Source organism: Fukomys damarensis, unplaced genomic scaffold (assembly GCF_012274545.1).
Source record: "Fukomys damarensis isolate Sample0158 unplaced genomic scaffold, DMR_v1.0_HiC HiC_scaffold_12, whole genome shotgun sequence".
NCBI lineage: Eukaryota > Metazoa > Chordata > Mammalia > Rodentia > Bathyergidae > Fukomys > Fukomys damarensis.
The window spans coordinates 49,637,115-49,653,114 of NW_022900924.1; the positions used below are offsets into that span (position 1 = coordinate 49,637,115).

Genomic DNA, 16,000 nt, shown 5'->3' on the forward strand with positions numbered 1-16,000 from the left:
TAGGATTGTCTTCCATGCCACCATTTCTCAAAGTCAGCAAATTTTATGAACACGTGCAGACAATGCAACCACATCGTGACTGCCACCTGACTCACAGTAAGTAGTCAGAAATGTCAAATATGTGAAGAGATATGGGTTCTAGCATCGCTGTAACATTAGTATGTGAGGAATACACTGTTTTATCAATCCAGGTGATTCTCAGAACTACATCAGGAAGGCACTGTACTGATATTAGTACTCTTATGAATGAAGTCAGGAACTGAAGCATGAAAGGATTAATGTGCTTCCTGTATGTTATGCAACTAGCAAGGAGAGGTCACAACGCATTTCATCTATGGCAGTGGGGCAACATTAGAGTAACTGCCCTTAGTAGCTCGGCTGCATGGCTTTTCCTAAGACGAATTAGATCAACATTCTTTCTATTCTTTTTCTTTTCAGGTGGATGGTGAACCACAAAAATGGCAAATTCTAAGGAAAGTACTCAATCACTTAAGACTCAAAGTTTAGACATTGAGATGTTTATTTTGTTTAATTCAAACCACAGGGAAATTGACCCCAGTATTACTACCAGCTTATTTTTTAAATATGCAAAAAAAAGATAGAAAATTTTGAGATCTCTTTTTTGGTGATCCTAGAAAGAGGTATTGGAAAGAATTACACAGAGTTCTATTTTATGAAAATACTGGGGTAGATGTTCAGTGAACACTGATTTATAATAATCTGTCTAAAAGTGTGTGATAGATCTTAAAACACATTCCTATTGCTTTGTTTTCACATTGCCGCTTATGTTTATGAACATTATCTGTGGAAAGGCAAAGAATTCACCACTATGAAACATCTGAAGGCCAAAGTGAGCTTCCTTTTCATGGAGCATGAAATTAGACTTAATCTGTGCCCAGAGAGAAAAATCTTCCTGAACAAGTAAAATGATTTTTTTAGCAGTTCTTTATCTCTTTTCTTTTTTAAAAGGACAGTTAGCAAAACTGAACAATTACTTAGGAGGTACAATACAAAGCATTGAGCATAGCTCTTTATTCACTTATCAAATGAGTATAATAATTTGCTATAATTCTCCCTCCTGATTATATACAGTAGCTATTTCATTCTCTAAATAATATCTTATACTTCTTTAAAAGAGTTGGTTAAATTGCTTAGGAGGAGAATATTAGGCTCAATTTCTTTGAAGGGTAATATAGTGGGAGTTACTGTATAATTATCTCTACCGGGCTTTCACCCACTATACAATGGTGTCTACTACATCTATTGCTTTCCTGTTGAGATCTCCAGCTAATCCTACTAACTAGCACACAGGAAAATGAGGCAGGCGGATTTTATTTTTAACTTGGGGCTGAGAATAAGAGAAAGAAATACTAGGACTGACTGAGTCTGTTGCCCTTGCAATTTTTATTTTAAGGCATTTCAAATATATGTGCTTCCAAGTAGGTACAGCAGTCCAAGCACTACAGTGTCTTGTGTACACTGTTCTCTCTGATTCTCTTTGCCTGAGACCAACTGTCTTTTAAGCCATTCCATACCTCGGCTATTTTACATCTGAAAAGTTCTACTCTATTCTGGATGGGGAGTGGGCTTTATTTTATTTTAAATAGATATGGATTTTATTTTTTAAATGCCAAGCATTCCAAGTATTTCATACATACTAAATTAAAATGAATCAATCACTTCCAGCCTCAAGAAGTTGAACAGGAGACTTTCAACAAATACATCAGGATGTCAAGAAGTACTTTCTTCTCTAATGTTCAAAGCCTAATATGTCTCACCACCCCTACAAGTTAGACAGAGAACTCAGGCTGGGCATGGAACAAACTCGCTTGTGTGGATGTGACCAATGGCTGACCCAGGGTCTGGAACTTTTACCCATCTTTGCTCCAAATTATGATAAAAAAATCATTTTTATACAGAAATTAAAAGTGAAAAGTTCAAAAAAAACTATGTTACATTCCTGAATTAGTAAGACTATCAGCTTGCTGTTACTCCAAAACAAATTAACATTGGGTGAAGTCATCACTCATTTCAAAACTGCTGCTAAAGATAAGTCAAAGTGATGTCCAAGTCAAAGTTGGGGTGAGAATGTGGAGCAAGTAGGCATGACGTTTCTCAGTGTTTTAAAGTTAAGTTGAGGTAAAGATTGCATGACTCCATAAATACATTACAAATAATCGAATAGTAAAACCAAACCAAACCAAACCCTTCTCCCCAAAAAACTCCCAGAGTACTGCTCAATAATCCCTCTTTACTAACACACTGTCAGTATTTACAATTACAACTTGAATTATTAATTGCTGTATTTAGGCTTCATAAGCCCCACTGACTTGGCTCAAAGACCAGATCTGCATAGTTACTACCTCATCAGGTCCATCTCTCTGAGCCTTAACTTCTCTCTCTGCAAAATGTTGGTAAAGAAAAGCCTACCTCAAGTGGTTACTGTGAGACTGGAGTGAATTAACATATGAAAGTGACATAGTAAGCTATCAGTAAATACTGGTTATAAATTTACATTTTTAAAATTATAATTTCTCAATATTAAAAATAACTGGTAATAGCTATAAAAGGTTACACTAGTAGAATTTCTCATAAAATCCTAATTGAATAAGCATTATCTCATAGATTCATACTCATAGCATTCATTAACAATCCAGGGCCTCTACATTTAAAACTATACTTCAAATTTCTTCTCACAAACCTTCAATGCTCCCGTCTTCTTCCAGCCTCCTGCCCCTACTTCCCCCAGACGCCTGTAGAACAAGGTGCACAATATACAGTCACTACCTTGCCTTGAATCCATTTATAAATGTCCCTTCCCTCCATTACCAATGTATTCTTTTAGCAATATTCTTTCTCTAGCATACTTACTCCATTCTCCAAGTACCTCAAATTTCCTATCCAACTGAAAAAAAACATTCTTTCACACACACCTTACTCTTACAACTGCAGGTCCTTCTGCTGAGACTAATGTGGAATCCATTGTTACCTATGTCCAATGACACACCCTCCACCTGCCTCATCAATCTGACCTCATAGTAAGACACACCCATCTCTCCTGAAGCACACTTGGGCAGTCTCACCACCCATCAGGCTGGGTAGCTATTGATCTTTCTGCACTATTTCACATTCTTTAATAAGGTTAAACTAGTATGCATTATCTATGTCTCATGTCTGAACCTTAGCATGAATTTTCTTCATCCAGGAAAATTCTCCCTGATTTTCTTCATGCTGTCAACTTTTCAAGTTTCCTACAAATTTCAATGGAATCTGCTTAGAGATAGAGATGAATAACTCAGAAATTTTCTCAGGTCTCCCAAGACTAGTCATGCCTTTTCCTTTAATATGGTGCTAGAATACCCTATGATGATCCTGAATATTGGCCCATAAAAACACATGGAAAGCTGTTGTGACAAATCAAGGTTTCCTAGAAATGTTGCCAATCTTTGTATCCCTAGTACTCAAAATGTCCTTAGCACACAGCAGATGTTCAATAAATATTTGTTAAGTGAATGTACTGATCATTTCTTTTAAATAATTTGAGTTGGTAAACTGAAAGGTAGATGCATAAGATCTCAAAAAAGTTATTTTAAAAAGAGGACAAGTTTTCAGATTGCCTTTTCACTGTGTTTAACCTCTCAGTTCCCAGGCAAAGGTCTACCCTATTTGCAATGCTGTTTGTGAAGCTGGGGAACCACAAGATGTTCAATTTATACTTGGTGAAGTTTAATAAAAATGTATGCAAAATTCTGAGCTAATCTGAATTACCGTCTACAAATTATCAATTTATATGAAGCTCTTCTGTGGGTAAACTGACATTGATATCACAAGTCATAGAGCCAAGAATCACTTTAGCAACCACATTTTACAAATAAGGAATGAACTCCAGGAAAGGATTATACGCATAGGATCCTTAAACTATGTCTTCTCCATAACCAATATCATTAGTGGGGTCTTAGATTCTTCTCATTGTTAAGTCAGGTGTAGTGTTATGAATAGGAGCTATGCAAGCACCAAGTACTGGTGTTGAAAGCCCTACTTGGACATAAATAGATCATCGGATTTTTACATGATCAGATTAAGCAGGTGTTGATATGTAGAAAAAGAATAAATAAACTCTTGCCTTCATATGAGTCACTATTTGATGGGCTATTTCAAGACAGAATTGGTATTTCTAAACAGCTGATGTCAACAGAGGCAATACTGAAGAACTTCAGAAGAGGAAACATCACTAATGATTTATTTTATGGAACACTTCCATAGAGTGTGAAAGTTGCCTCTCTAATTTCCGTGTGGAATATTTTAAACTTTTAAAAACTCTCCAAAGTGGACACCTAGGAATAGGTATGTGACTCAACTAAATATTACTAGCACTGCATGACATTAGTAATTACAGGGAAATCATTTGGTCTCCTTGTTCTTAAGAGTATTCATCCAGAAAAGAGAATCCATGTGCTGACACTTTTCTCTTGAATGGATGAATTTGTCAAAAGCTCCTGGAAAACTTATAAGTTGTGGTAAAGAACACCAAAATCCTTTACTTCAAGACAAAATCCAGCATCTGTTATGTGAACCCAAAACTCACAGCTGTCATTCTCCCTTGCTTAGGACTGTGGCATCTATTTCTTCAGCTCACCCTGGCTCATTCTGGTTCTGTCAAAGACCTAAGTGCACTGCTGCACTGGGGCACATATGTGGTTCTGCAAGTGCATATTCTCACCTTGACATCTTGACGTTACTTCCAAGGGCAAATTCTCAGGGAAGACTCGCATCACCTTCTTAGTAAACATGCCAGACAACTCCACCTGCACCTTTTATCCTGTTTCACTATATAACTCTGTTTGCTGGCTTACTGTTTATGTCTTTACACTTCCTTAACTTCTTGCTCCCTGTAAGGTCAGTCAGATAAAGAATCTCATGTTCCCAAGTTATTGTGTAATTTTTATTATCCAGAGCTCATATAACATAGCAGGATTCAGATGGAGTTGTGAGAAATGAAGAAAAAAATGTCACTTGAGTTCATGATGTAGATCTTTCAGGTGTACAATCTATGGCAAATGTTCTAGGCTCATTTTTCTCAAAGACCAGGAATCATAAACCAGCTACTTCATAGTACAGAAGTCAATGAGATTGGCACAGATGTATTACAAACTACAAATGCATTATTCATCCATTGATAATAATGGCAGCACTTGTAAGACCTACTATGTGACAGGGTCTAGTCTGAGTTTACACATACTGTGATGTCTTATCACTAAAAAGAAATACCTGGTGCCAGTTTACCTATGTCACATGGTTTCTTACAGCAATTACAGAATGCATTTAATCTCAAAAATGTGAACTTAAAAAGAGACGCTTCATAGTACAGAAATAAGATAGTATTTTACATTTAACACTCTTGTGTGTATGTGTCCTGAAGCTGCAGTTTTAATTTTTTTAACCTTCATTAGTACATGTTTGTAATAATTACATTCATTGTGGGGAGATGGTACATATGCATAATACATTTAAATACTCTGACATTCTTAACTCTGTCTCTCATGAAGTAGGTACTTAATACTACTCCTACATTATCTTTTGCCTCCTATGGGGTAGGTCCATTCCCATTTTAAAGATGTAGAAATTGAGGCACCATGAAGTTAGCTTGTTTAAGATTAAATGACATGCTTTAAGGTGATGAAAACAGTTCAGTGGGGACTCATAAAACTTTATACCTTCAATACTCAGAAGCCCATACAGTACTGACTTAGGATTACATTTCTAAATGATACAATGCATGCAGGTAATTCCCCTCATTGAACTGTATGGTGCTTTGAGCTCTAACAAATAGTTTTAAACTATGAACTTCAAGTTTTTATAATTTGAATCCACTTTTCATTTATATAACTCAGTTTGTACCAGACCATTTTGCACTCTTTGGATCTTGTTTTTAAGTTATCATAACCTCTTCATTTATCTGTTTTCTGTTCTCATAAAGATAGTATAAGCTTTTCTGGAGATAATATGTTTATTTTTAGCTCTCCTTTTTGCCATTTTGTACCCTCTAAACCTTGCTCTGAGGTTTAAATAAATGTTGCTGACTCACCATACTCCTAGTGGCCTATTTAAAAAGACGCAACTCAAGCATACATGATTGTTAGTTTTTGAAATATGATTACTGGCAATCTTGATATAAGACAACATGATTTCTTGGCCTAAGTTTTGGGGCCAGGCAGGTGGGGGAGAGGCCAAAAGCAGAACATCCAACACATTTAGCTGTGTGACTATGATGTAACCAAGACTTGATCATTGGATAGAAAATTTAAGCTCCTCCCAATAGAGATTTTAAAATGATGTAGAAATTACTGGGCAGGGGATTTAGCTCATTGTTTCCGCTGCCTGCCTCGCAAGCTCAAGGTCCTGAGTTTGATCCCTGGTACCAAAAAAAGAAACAAAAAATTACTTGGTGACATTATATGAAATAGCCAATGAAGCTCATAGGAGAATGACTCGGATTGAAAAGATAACATAGTTCTCATTTCAGAAAAAAAGGATTATTATCATGAGCTCACCTCTAACTTAGAAAATTTATTCCATCAGTCTAGTTCACAGGTAAGAGTGAAGATATGTGACATTCTAAATCACCCGGGAAATCCTAACATACTTATTAGGAAAAGCAATCAAGGGGTAAGCCCTTTTACCTTGTCTTATAATCATGCACAAGATGATTGAAAAAGGAACATAATTGTATAATTTTCTAATTTCTCCTCATCAAAGACATTAGCTAGCTGAGAAGTTATTGAGAATATAAAATTAAACCTTGTTAATCTATATTGTTATCAAATGAAAATTCCTATTAATTTTAACCACAAAACCTTCCTTCCTCACACACAGGCTAAGAAATAAAAGTGGTTTCAAAAATGCCTTTGTTTCCAAGTGCAGGGTACACTCTTTCACCCACACCATCTCTCTGTGGACATGAAGAGAGGATATGAATGTCCTGGAAAATAGCTTGATACATATTTACAAAAGTCTGAAAGTTTCTGATAATGTTCCTTTTGAATTATCAAATATTGAGTGCTTTTTCATTATTTTAATGTCACGTATAATTTATTCTATTAGTTCTTTAATCCCTTTACCACAAAAAGAACTACAAGGAGCCAGCACTGGCCACCATTTGGAAAACAAAGCAGTCGTCATTGCTCTTAGCCCAAAGCTAACACCAGAAACCCAATGTGCTTTTATTACTCATGAGGCTGAGCTTTGGGGCCCAATTTGTTTGACTCCTCTATTTCTCATTGGCTCCTGAGCAGAGAAGAGAGATACTACTTTTGTGTTCCTCAAGGTTACAACAATTAAAACACAGTTAAACGTGTTCCCCTGCTTTGTTACATAGCTTCTCTGCTAGCCTTTAGCTCACAGACACTTGCAACACCCTTATTTTCTCTCCGCTTTGTAGCTCTGGGGCTGCACAGATTCTTGGGAAAGCCAAGAAATACAATCATCAGAGTTCAAATAAGGTTTTGGAACTACACCGTAAGCTTTTCATGTATCCACATGTCACGTACCACAAAGGAGTCCACCCAGATTCCTCTCCCTCATCTCTCATGGCCTTTCGACCCACTATGACCCTTTCTACTTTTGAGGAGACTAAAATGATAAAGCCTAATTCTTCCCCTCCAGTCAGTCTCTTCCCCACAGCCTATCTCTGCTTCTGTGGACGTACTCTCACCTTCTCCATAACACTGAGAGAGACACCTAAGCACCATGTTAAGCAAATCTTTCCCATCATGTTCTTCATTCCACAAGCCCTTCTTGGCATATGTGTCTTCCACGGCCTCCAATGCCTAAGGGCCTTCGCTTTCGTAAGTCTCACGTTTCTCTGGAAACAAGACCATGGGCACTTCACTTTGGAACTCCTTTCCTTTTAAATTGCCTTTTTCTTTCTTTACTGAAAATGTCTTGACAAGATGGAAAAATGAAACTCAGAGATAAGTTGACTTACAGAAGCTTCCACTGCTGGTTAGAATAATGTCAGAAACAGAATCTAGGTCTTCAGGAGTTTTCAGCCTGTTGACTTGAATGCTGTATCTTCAATCTGTCTATTTAGAACAGTTTTAAAAAAAAATCACTCCCATAGAGGAGTGTGTAAAATGTTGAACCTCTGCCACACCCACATCTCTATTTAAGCAAAGAGCCTCAAAAAGTTATTTGTTTGTTTTAATAAATACATCGCCACAGCTGTGTAACAGGTAATTCTGAACTCTAGCCACAACTAATTGGATTGAGATTTAACCAAAACCAGACCAGATACCCAAGAACTGTGTTGGAGGAAGAATTCTTTGCCAATTTGTACTGGAGAAGAACCAGCTAAAATAAAGGTCTTACTGCCCAGGGCATTTGAGTGCAACATACAAGGCAAGAAGAGCTGGCCACAGGGAAGGGATGAAGGAATGGAGCCAGAGAGGGGTATGAGGAAACCCTGCAGCAGCAGAGGATATAGAATAACCAGCATCCTATGTCCAGAAGAATAAGGGGAATCACCAACAGGAGCTACAGTAGTAATAAATGGAAAAAGTGAGAGAAGCTGTCCTTATCCAATGGACACCATTGGACAGGGAATCATTAGGTGTTTACATTGTTATTTCTGATGGGATGGCAAACTTAGCTACTGTTGTGTTTTTAAAGCTATTTCATGTATGCAGAAGGCAAGGTTTCTGCACTTCTTTTTTCCTCTTTGCCTACTCACCATAAACTCTCAACCTCCAAAGTCATCTGAGGTGACTTTAAGCACATGTTGGCTTCCTGCAACCCAGGGCATAACAAAAACAGACCCAAGAACAATTTCATTATCCTAACAGAAGGTAGAAAGACATAAGTCTGCATCATACTGGTTTACTATGGTTTTAAAAATAACTCTGCCTATGAAAAGAATAAACAAAAACCAAGATAAAATAGGAGATGGTGAGAGTTTAGTACAACACACTATCTGTGATTTTGGAAATATTGGTGCAGATACTCTTTCGCAATCATTGTATAATTCATAAAAGCTACTCTGATTAGCTGTATTCTCTCATGTACTCAAATTTTCAGATTTTTAGCCATTATTAATTACCTGCAATCTGACCATCTGGAAATGATAGAAAGAGGCAAGGAGGCTTTGGAGGTGAGCTTGACTCTTTGGACTTTCATATTACACCATCAGTACTGAGAATTTAACTATATATATTTTTTCTCCTTTCTTTTTGTACCAGGGATCGAACTCGGTGGAACCGCTGAGCTAAATCCCTGGCCTCAACCATATATTTTTAAAGCCTAATTATGTATAAGATGCATTTGTTAACAGAGAATAAGCTAAGATATTTTTTAGTACACTGCTACATTTGCATTTTTAATTATTGTCAATATTTTTCTTGAATGAAGTACCTCTCTCTATCTCAATGCAGAGTGGTGGCTACATCGAATAAACAAAACTATTACAAGAATAGTCTATCCCTCTCCCATGGTGAGTGTCTGTCTCCAACCCACAGGGCCATGGAAAATAACCTTCCCAACATTTACTCTCCTGGCCACAAGTATCTGTTTAGAGAAGTGTCTGGGTTGGACCAAACAACCCAGCCCCAAGCAACTAAATGGAAGCCCAGACCAGTAACATGAATTAATATGAGGATTCTTACATTTGGAATGGTAAAATTCCAATTTTAAAATTAAATGTACATGAAGATAGACAAGCAATAAACTCAACTTGTTTTACAATAAAGGAAAGCTAAAGCTCACCAATATTAGATTAAATATATTTCAAATACCTTTTTACTGACATGAAAAGATAGGAAAAAGGTACAAAAAACATATTAAGATACCATATATGTGTGTGTGTGTGTGTGTGTTTATTAGAGTATGTATTATATACTCATTATGTTTATATGCATGAAATGGAAAGGGATTAGAAAGATGGACAACAGGAAATGGTAGTTACTGGTATGGTATGGAAATGGTAGTGACAGCTGGGAAAACAGACGGCAGGAAGGAAGAAACTTTATGTTCTACCTACTCCATACACTTCTGAACCCTGGAATCTGTCGTGCAGGCCCTTTATTCATATACCAGGTGGATGCACACACACATACACATGCACAACAGAGTTTCGATAAAGTTAAGAAACATGATGGCACCAATGTGCTTCCATGTGCTCCAGGCCTGGCTGACCTGGACAGGGGAGGGACAGAGCAATGTGGGAGCACTGGATTCAAAGTCAAGAAGACCAGGCAGGAAGCTCCATTCTACCACTGTGGAAGAGGACTTGGCACAACTCATTCAACCCTGCATGTGATACCAGTATGATCATGTCTGACCAGGCCAACTTACAGACCTGATGATCTGATGTAATGATGAACACAACGCCTCTCTGAAAACTGATGAGCACCATGTAAATCCCAATTGTTACTATAATTATTGTTGATCATATTTAACCTCCTGAATTTCTCTGGAGGATTGCTAAGTTTCTGATAATAGATTGTTTGTTTTCAACTCCTCCATTTCAAACGTACTGTTTTATTCTCTCTCTTTCTCTCTCTCTCTCTCTCTTTCTCTCTCTCCTTTCATGAAGGTCTGAAATGAAAATAAACATCAAACGAGGCCGTAGGATTTTATTTTATCTGTCACATTTTTCTGTCATTAAACACACTTGAAATGAGTGGGTTTGGTTCAAATAAAACTGCTTTTTCTCTAAACTCAACAAACTTGAAGGGGAGAAGAACAGGAAGCTTGCACTTGAATTGCATTCAGAAGTGTAGCACGTCGCATTTCTAGAAGATCCATCTGTCAGGCTGACACAGTAATAAGTTCTTTTAATTGTCAGGTCAGGCAGATTACAGATCCAGGCTGTCAATTCTTTAACTGAAGTTTTATTTTGTTATTGGTAGTTTATTTTAAAAAAAGCTCTGCCAGTTATTCTATATAGGAAAACTGTATTCTGTCCTCCTTAGGGAGCACATAAGCAAGCAGTAACTCAGTCCCCCAAGCATCAACTCCTGTGTTGTAAATCCTGTACAGCAGAACGCAGCTTCATGGAAATTCAAGACCGAATATGTCCAAAGGCCGGTCTGGCAGGAAGTCACAGTCAACAGGGAAGATAAACTATCCAACTCATTCTGATATTCACAATATTCAAAGATGCTTGATTTTCTGCAATAATTTTTAGAGAACTACTTCATATATGTATAAATCCACTTAATCCAAGCACTTTGCTTCTCTGATGGCTAAAGTAAAAAGAACAACAGGCAGTCAAGAGATTGTGAAGAGAAATATGTGTTTGTGTGCATGTGTGTGTTTTGCACAGGTAGATGCTATGGAGATGCCGCCAACTTTTCAATCTAACTCTTACTGCACATAAAACACTTAGCTCTGGTGCCTGTCTATTCTCATCAGATCCTGCACTGTCTAAGTGCTATGTCTTAACAGTTTCCTCTTCTGGAATGTCTTTCTCTTCTAAAATGTATGAGGATTTAACTACATTTCACATAGTCTGTGCTCAATAAATATCTGTAAGTAAAGCCTAATCTTGTATATAATAGTTACTTCCCTGTAAAAACATTCACAAAAGACAGGAATCTAATAAGTTAGGAAATATAATATGCTGGGGAACTTGCCAGGCTTGAAAAGGACCTTAGTAGTAATCTAGTTAATGCCTTACAAGAGATGAACCAGAGAAGGGAAGTGATTCGTCTAAGTCAAGTAACTTTTGGTAGGGAGGTTTTAGAATACTTTTCTGACATTGAGTCCAGTGCTCTTCCTACACCATGCTGTTTCCTTACTTTCTGGAGCGATGACAGAAGCATGCATTGGCAAGCCCACGATTAGTATGTATGGCATGGAATTCCACTAAAGAGAGGAAGAATCATCAAGATTGCTTATTAAGACAAATGCACTTTCTGTCACAACGACTGCCTAGCAAGACAGTGCCTGAGAGAATGCATGGTCAGGTGACTGGTGAATCCTTTTTGCTGATGACAATAAAAAAGTTTAATCCATAGTTCTACAGAAACTAATGGTAATAGTAAATTTCAGTAGTATAGTAAAATGCCCTTTGAACCTAACAAAAAATTTAAAGTTACAAATAGTCATCACTTAGTATCTATAGAGGATTAGTCTAATTCCCCACGCCAAATCTGCTAAAGCCTCTTATATAAAATGGCATAGTACTTGCCTATAAACTGTGTGTATCCTCCTCTATATTTTAAATAATCTCAAGGTTACTTATAATGCCTAGTGCAGTGTAAATGCTATATAAATACACTAGTTATTGTAGTATATTTATAGAATAATGAAAGGAAACTAATCTGTGCATGTTCAATACAGGTGCAATTTTAAAACATTTTTACAAAGCAAAGCTGCTTGACTCCACAGATGTGGAAATCATGAATATGAGGGGTAAATTAGAAAATGATATCAAAATAGCTCCTATAGGCTTAAGGAAATGTTAAAAAATCCCACTACATTCTGGAGCAAGAAAAGGTAGAAAATCCCTTAGGGACTAATGAGTATGCCAACAGTCCAACTTGGATCAGGTTATATTTACATTCAGACCAGATCAGGCACATTCGGGGTGATATGGCCTCAGGATACATTTACCTTCAGACCAAGATTTTGATCTGGAGAAGGATGCTGCTGGAAATCTAGGCTATGTAGCCTTTATGATACGATTCTTGAGCCAATCAAATCATCTTTCATGCGGGTAAGAATCCCTCATCTTCAGCGATTGTGAAACTTCAACACTAGTGAGTGGAGAAAAATTCATAATAAAGTGTATGATATTAGGTGACTGCAATGAATGATCGATATCAAGAGGAATGACCAGCCTTTGAAGGACCGTTAGTTCAGCCAAGTTCAAAAATGGTACCTGAGGGCCGGGATTTAGCTCAGTCGTTCTGCTGCCTGCCTCGCAAAAGGAGGGATCCAAGTTCGATCCCCGGTACCAAAAACAAAACAAAATGATACCTGGTTACTATTTCAGGGGTAACACTCAGAGCACATAGTCTTGCAATTCTGGAAAAGTAAGGAAACACAAAAGAGGAAGGATTTCAGTTCTTGAATAGTGAGTGACTAAAGCATAAGTGAATGGACCTGAACAGTCTGTACAGCTGTGGAGAGACTTGGGTTACAGGAACGCCATTTAAATATGCAGAGGAAATAGCTTGGGTTGGGTCAAAGACTAAGTTAATCTGAGAGCCAGGATTCAAAGCCAGGTCTGCAGACTCCCACCTTGGCACCCTTTCTGCTACAATCCATTGTGTTTGGGCTATCAAACCACATATCATGAGGAACCTCCAACAGCTGACATCTCAGTGCTGTACAGACTGATGGGCAATGACTGGAGGCTTCACCAAATTGGGCTGAATGCAGGGTGACTACTGTAGACCATTTTCACTGTCTGCTCAGTGTGATGGAAGCTGTGCTTGTGGTAACACTGCAGAGATAAACAATGAAGGAAGAGTAGGGCTTCAGAGACCCTGGACTATGTACAGGAGGGAAAGGAAACCTACACCTACTAGGCAGCATGTTCTGCAGGTCTCGTGCAATTTTAGCCATGGGGGAAAGCAAATACACTTTTTCTTTTTTTTTTTTTTTTTTTTTTTTTTTTGGTACCAGGGATTGAATTCGGGTCCTTGTGCTTGCAAGGCAGGCCACCGAACTGCTAAGCTAAATCCCCGGCCCCCCAAATACACTTATTCTCTTCATACTCCTCAGAAAATTAGCATCCAGAGAAGTAAAATATCCTCCTGGCATCGCAGGGATGCTGAGTGGAAGAGCCAGAGTCTAGGTTCAGATACCAGAGTGAGAAGAAGGTCTTTCTGACTGCCAGATGAATGGCTGCACGCTATCTTCCACTATGGCAGACTAAAGGGCCCCAGGCTACAGAAGCAGGAGTTCAGAAAACCTGCTCTGGAAAGGTAACATTCGAGAAGAAAGTGGTTTGGAACAGTGCTATAGTCCCATTTTCTAATGTGAGTTTATGTAAGTGTTTTTATTTTCTTTAAGAAGAAACTGGAGGAATCTGGGTACCTTTTCTAAAACAAACATTTCTCTTTGTGGTATGGGAGTGGTCAAAGAATAACAAAATATACATTAATATAATTGGAGTGGCTGAGGAGTCAGGATGGCCTGGACAGAGGGGCAAAAATGAGGCTTTGTGTTCCAGCTTTGAGGGATACAGTCAATTCTGCGAATCTGGCAAAGCAAGAGCGAGAAGCAACACTTTCTCAGTGGCTTTCTTTCTAAACCCAGTGCACACACTCAAACTCTGGGCTCACATACTTGAGCTCTTACTACATCATCCTTTTTAACTTATAAAACCCACATTGTATTCCCAGGTTAGCATCTTGTCCTGAGTTTTTCTCACTTAGTGCATATTACACAAATCATTTCACACTCTAACGAGGCCCTGAACAGGTTACATTACATATACATCTGGTAGACTATTTAGGGCTCAATTTTCACCATCATTGAACAGCTTTATGCAATGCATATAATCAAAAATGTGTGAATAATCAGGTGCTTGTGATCATAATAGTGGGCCAATTAAGAGCTGAGCTGAAGGTCAGGCTTTATATCAGCAGAAGGAAGTATTCCCCAACCTTAGAAGTCTAGCCTAGACTTACTGAAAAGAATCACTACAAATAAGCTAGTCAGCTGCCTGGTGCTACAGGGGGGAGACGAAGACACAGACAGTGGCAAGGACATTTTTAATGTCACATAAATAGGGAGAGAGGGAGAAGCACCAGAATCTAGGTATTCTGTTTACTAATCTTTGTAGTACCATTCTGTCCCTCATTGAGGCAAAAGTTCAAGATCTCTGCTTTATCAGAACCTCATCTCCCTTTTGTAGTCATGATAAAATACAGGCACTGATGATCAGGCAAAGTAAGAGTTATATGCACAGTAGTCAGAAGTACAATCAAATGTAATGTAACCCCATTGTCATTTATGTTCATATTTTAATCTTTGAAAGATATAAATATGCTTTTTTTTTTCCTTTTTCTTTCTTGGTTGGTCTTGTTACTAGGAAATGAACCCAGGGCCCTTACTTTAAGCTTCATTTTTTTTTCCAACAAGTTCTCACTAGATAGCTTAATTGCCCAGATCAAGTTCAGATTTGCAATCTGCCTTGCACTCTTGTAGAATTCTAAGATTATAGGACTTTGCCTATAGGCTGAGCTTAATTCTGCTTTTAAGTAGGACAGAAAATGGAAGGTAAAAATGGCAAAATAACCATAGTTCAGCAGTCCTGATAACTCTACTCACTAATTTTGTAAAAGAATGCTTAGGAGGGGAAAAAATGGGAAACAAGACCTGTCATGTAAAGGTACAAGATCCCAATAATGAATGTAACTGTACTGCATACGTAAAATGTACCAATAAACTCAATGAAAAAAAAATGCCTAGGGCTTGGTTTTGCCTCATTTGATTCAGTTATTAAGCAATCATTTGCTGAGTTCACAACCTTTACCAAGTATCAAAGTGTCTGATACAGTAGGATACCCCGAAACAGAAGGACACACAGCCTAAGAAAAGGAATGTATGAATGGCAGTTGGGGGAGAGGTGTACATCAAATCCAAACAGATAGGAGGCAGGTTCCAAGGTAAAGAATGATGGTGGTAAACTGAGAGTGGTTAGAAGCATTACAGGTGCATATGAAGACTGGGCTTTCACCCTGGTGTTTTTGTTATGTACTCTCTTGCTCGGAATTATGGCATCAGGTTAGGAGAAAGATTATTGTTTTTGTAGAAGGACCAAAGAGCTCAGACAGACAAAGATTTTACCAATCAGGGCTGGAGATGATGCTCTGTCTGAGTGTCAGTGTGCGAGTAAATGAGCATGTGTGCAAACACTTGTAAGCTTTCTGCTCTAAAACATGAGAAATGCCCCCCCCCGCCTGTAGAACACTGCACACGTCGGCTCACTTATCGGCATCATCTCATGGTTTACAACATGAAGTACTGAAACCAGGCTCAACTTTCCTTT

The 16,000-nt window shown here is 38.0% G+C and overlaps 1 protein-coding gene across 13 annotated transcripts in view; it reads right to left on the bottom strand.

The window, feature by feature from the left end:
• Lpp (LIM domain containing preferred translocation partner in lipoma) overlaps positions 1–16,000 on the bottom strand; it is a 612,241-nt gene that overhangs the window by 254,020 nt on the left and 342,221 nt on the right. The window contains exons 1-2 of one of the 13 annotated variants that reach the window (XM_010624134.2): positions 2,934–3,005; positions 2,702–2,753 (exon numbers count right to left, since the gene is read on the bottom strand). The exons of 11 other annotated variants lie outside the window; for them this stretch is intronic. In XM_010624134.2, coding sequence (XP_010622436.1) covers positions 2,702–2,753; positions 2,934–2,983 — 102 coding nt within the window. In that variant the 5' untranslated portion in view covers positions 2,984–3,005. Of the gene's footprint in view, positions 1–2,701; positions 2,754–2,871; positions 3,006–16,000 lie in introns of those variants that run through there. One more of the 13 variants, XM_010624135.2, reaches the window with a different exon arrangement.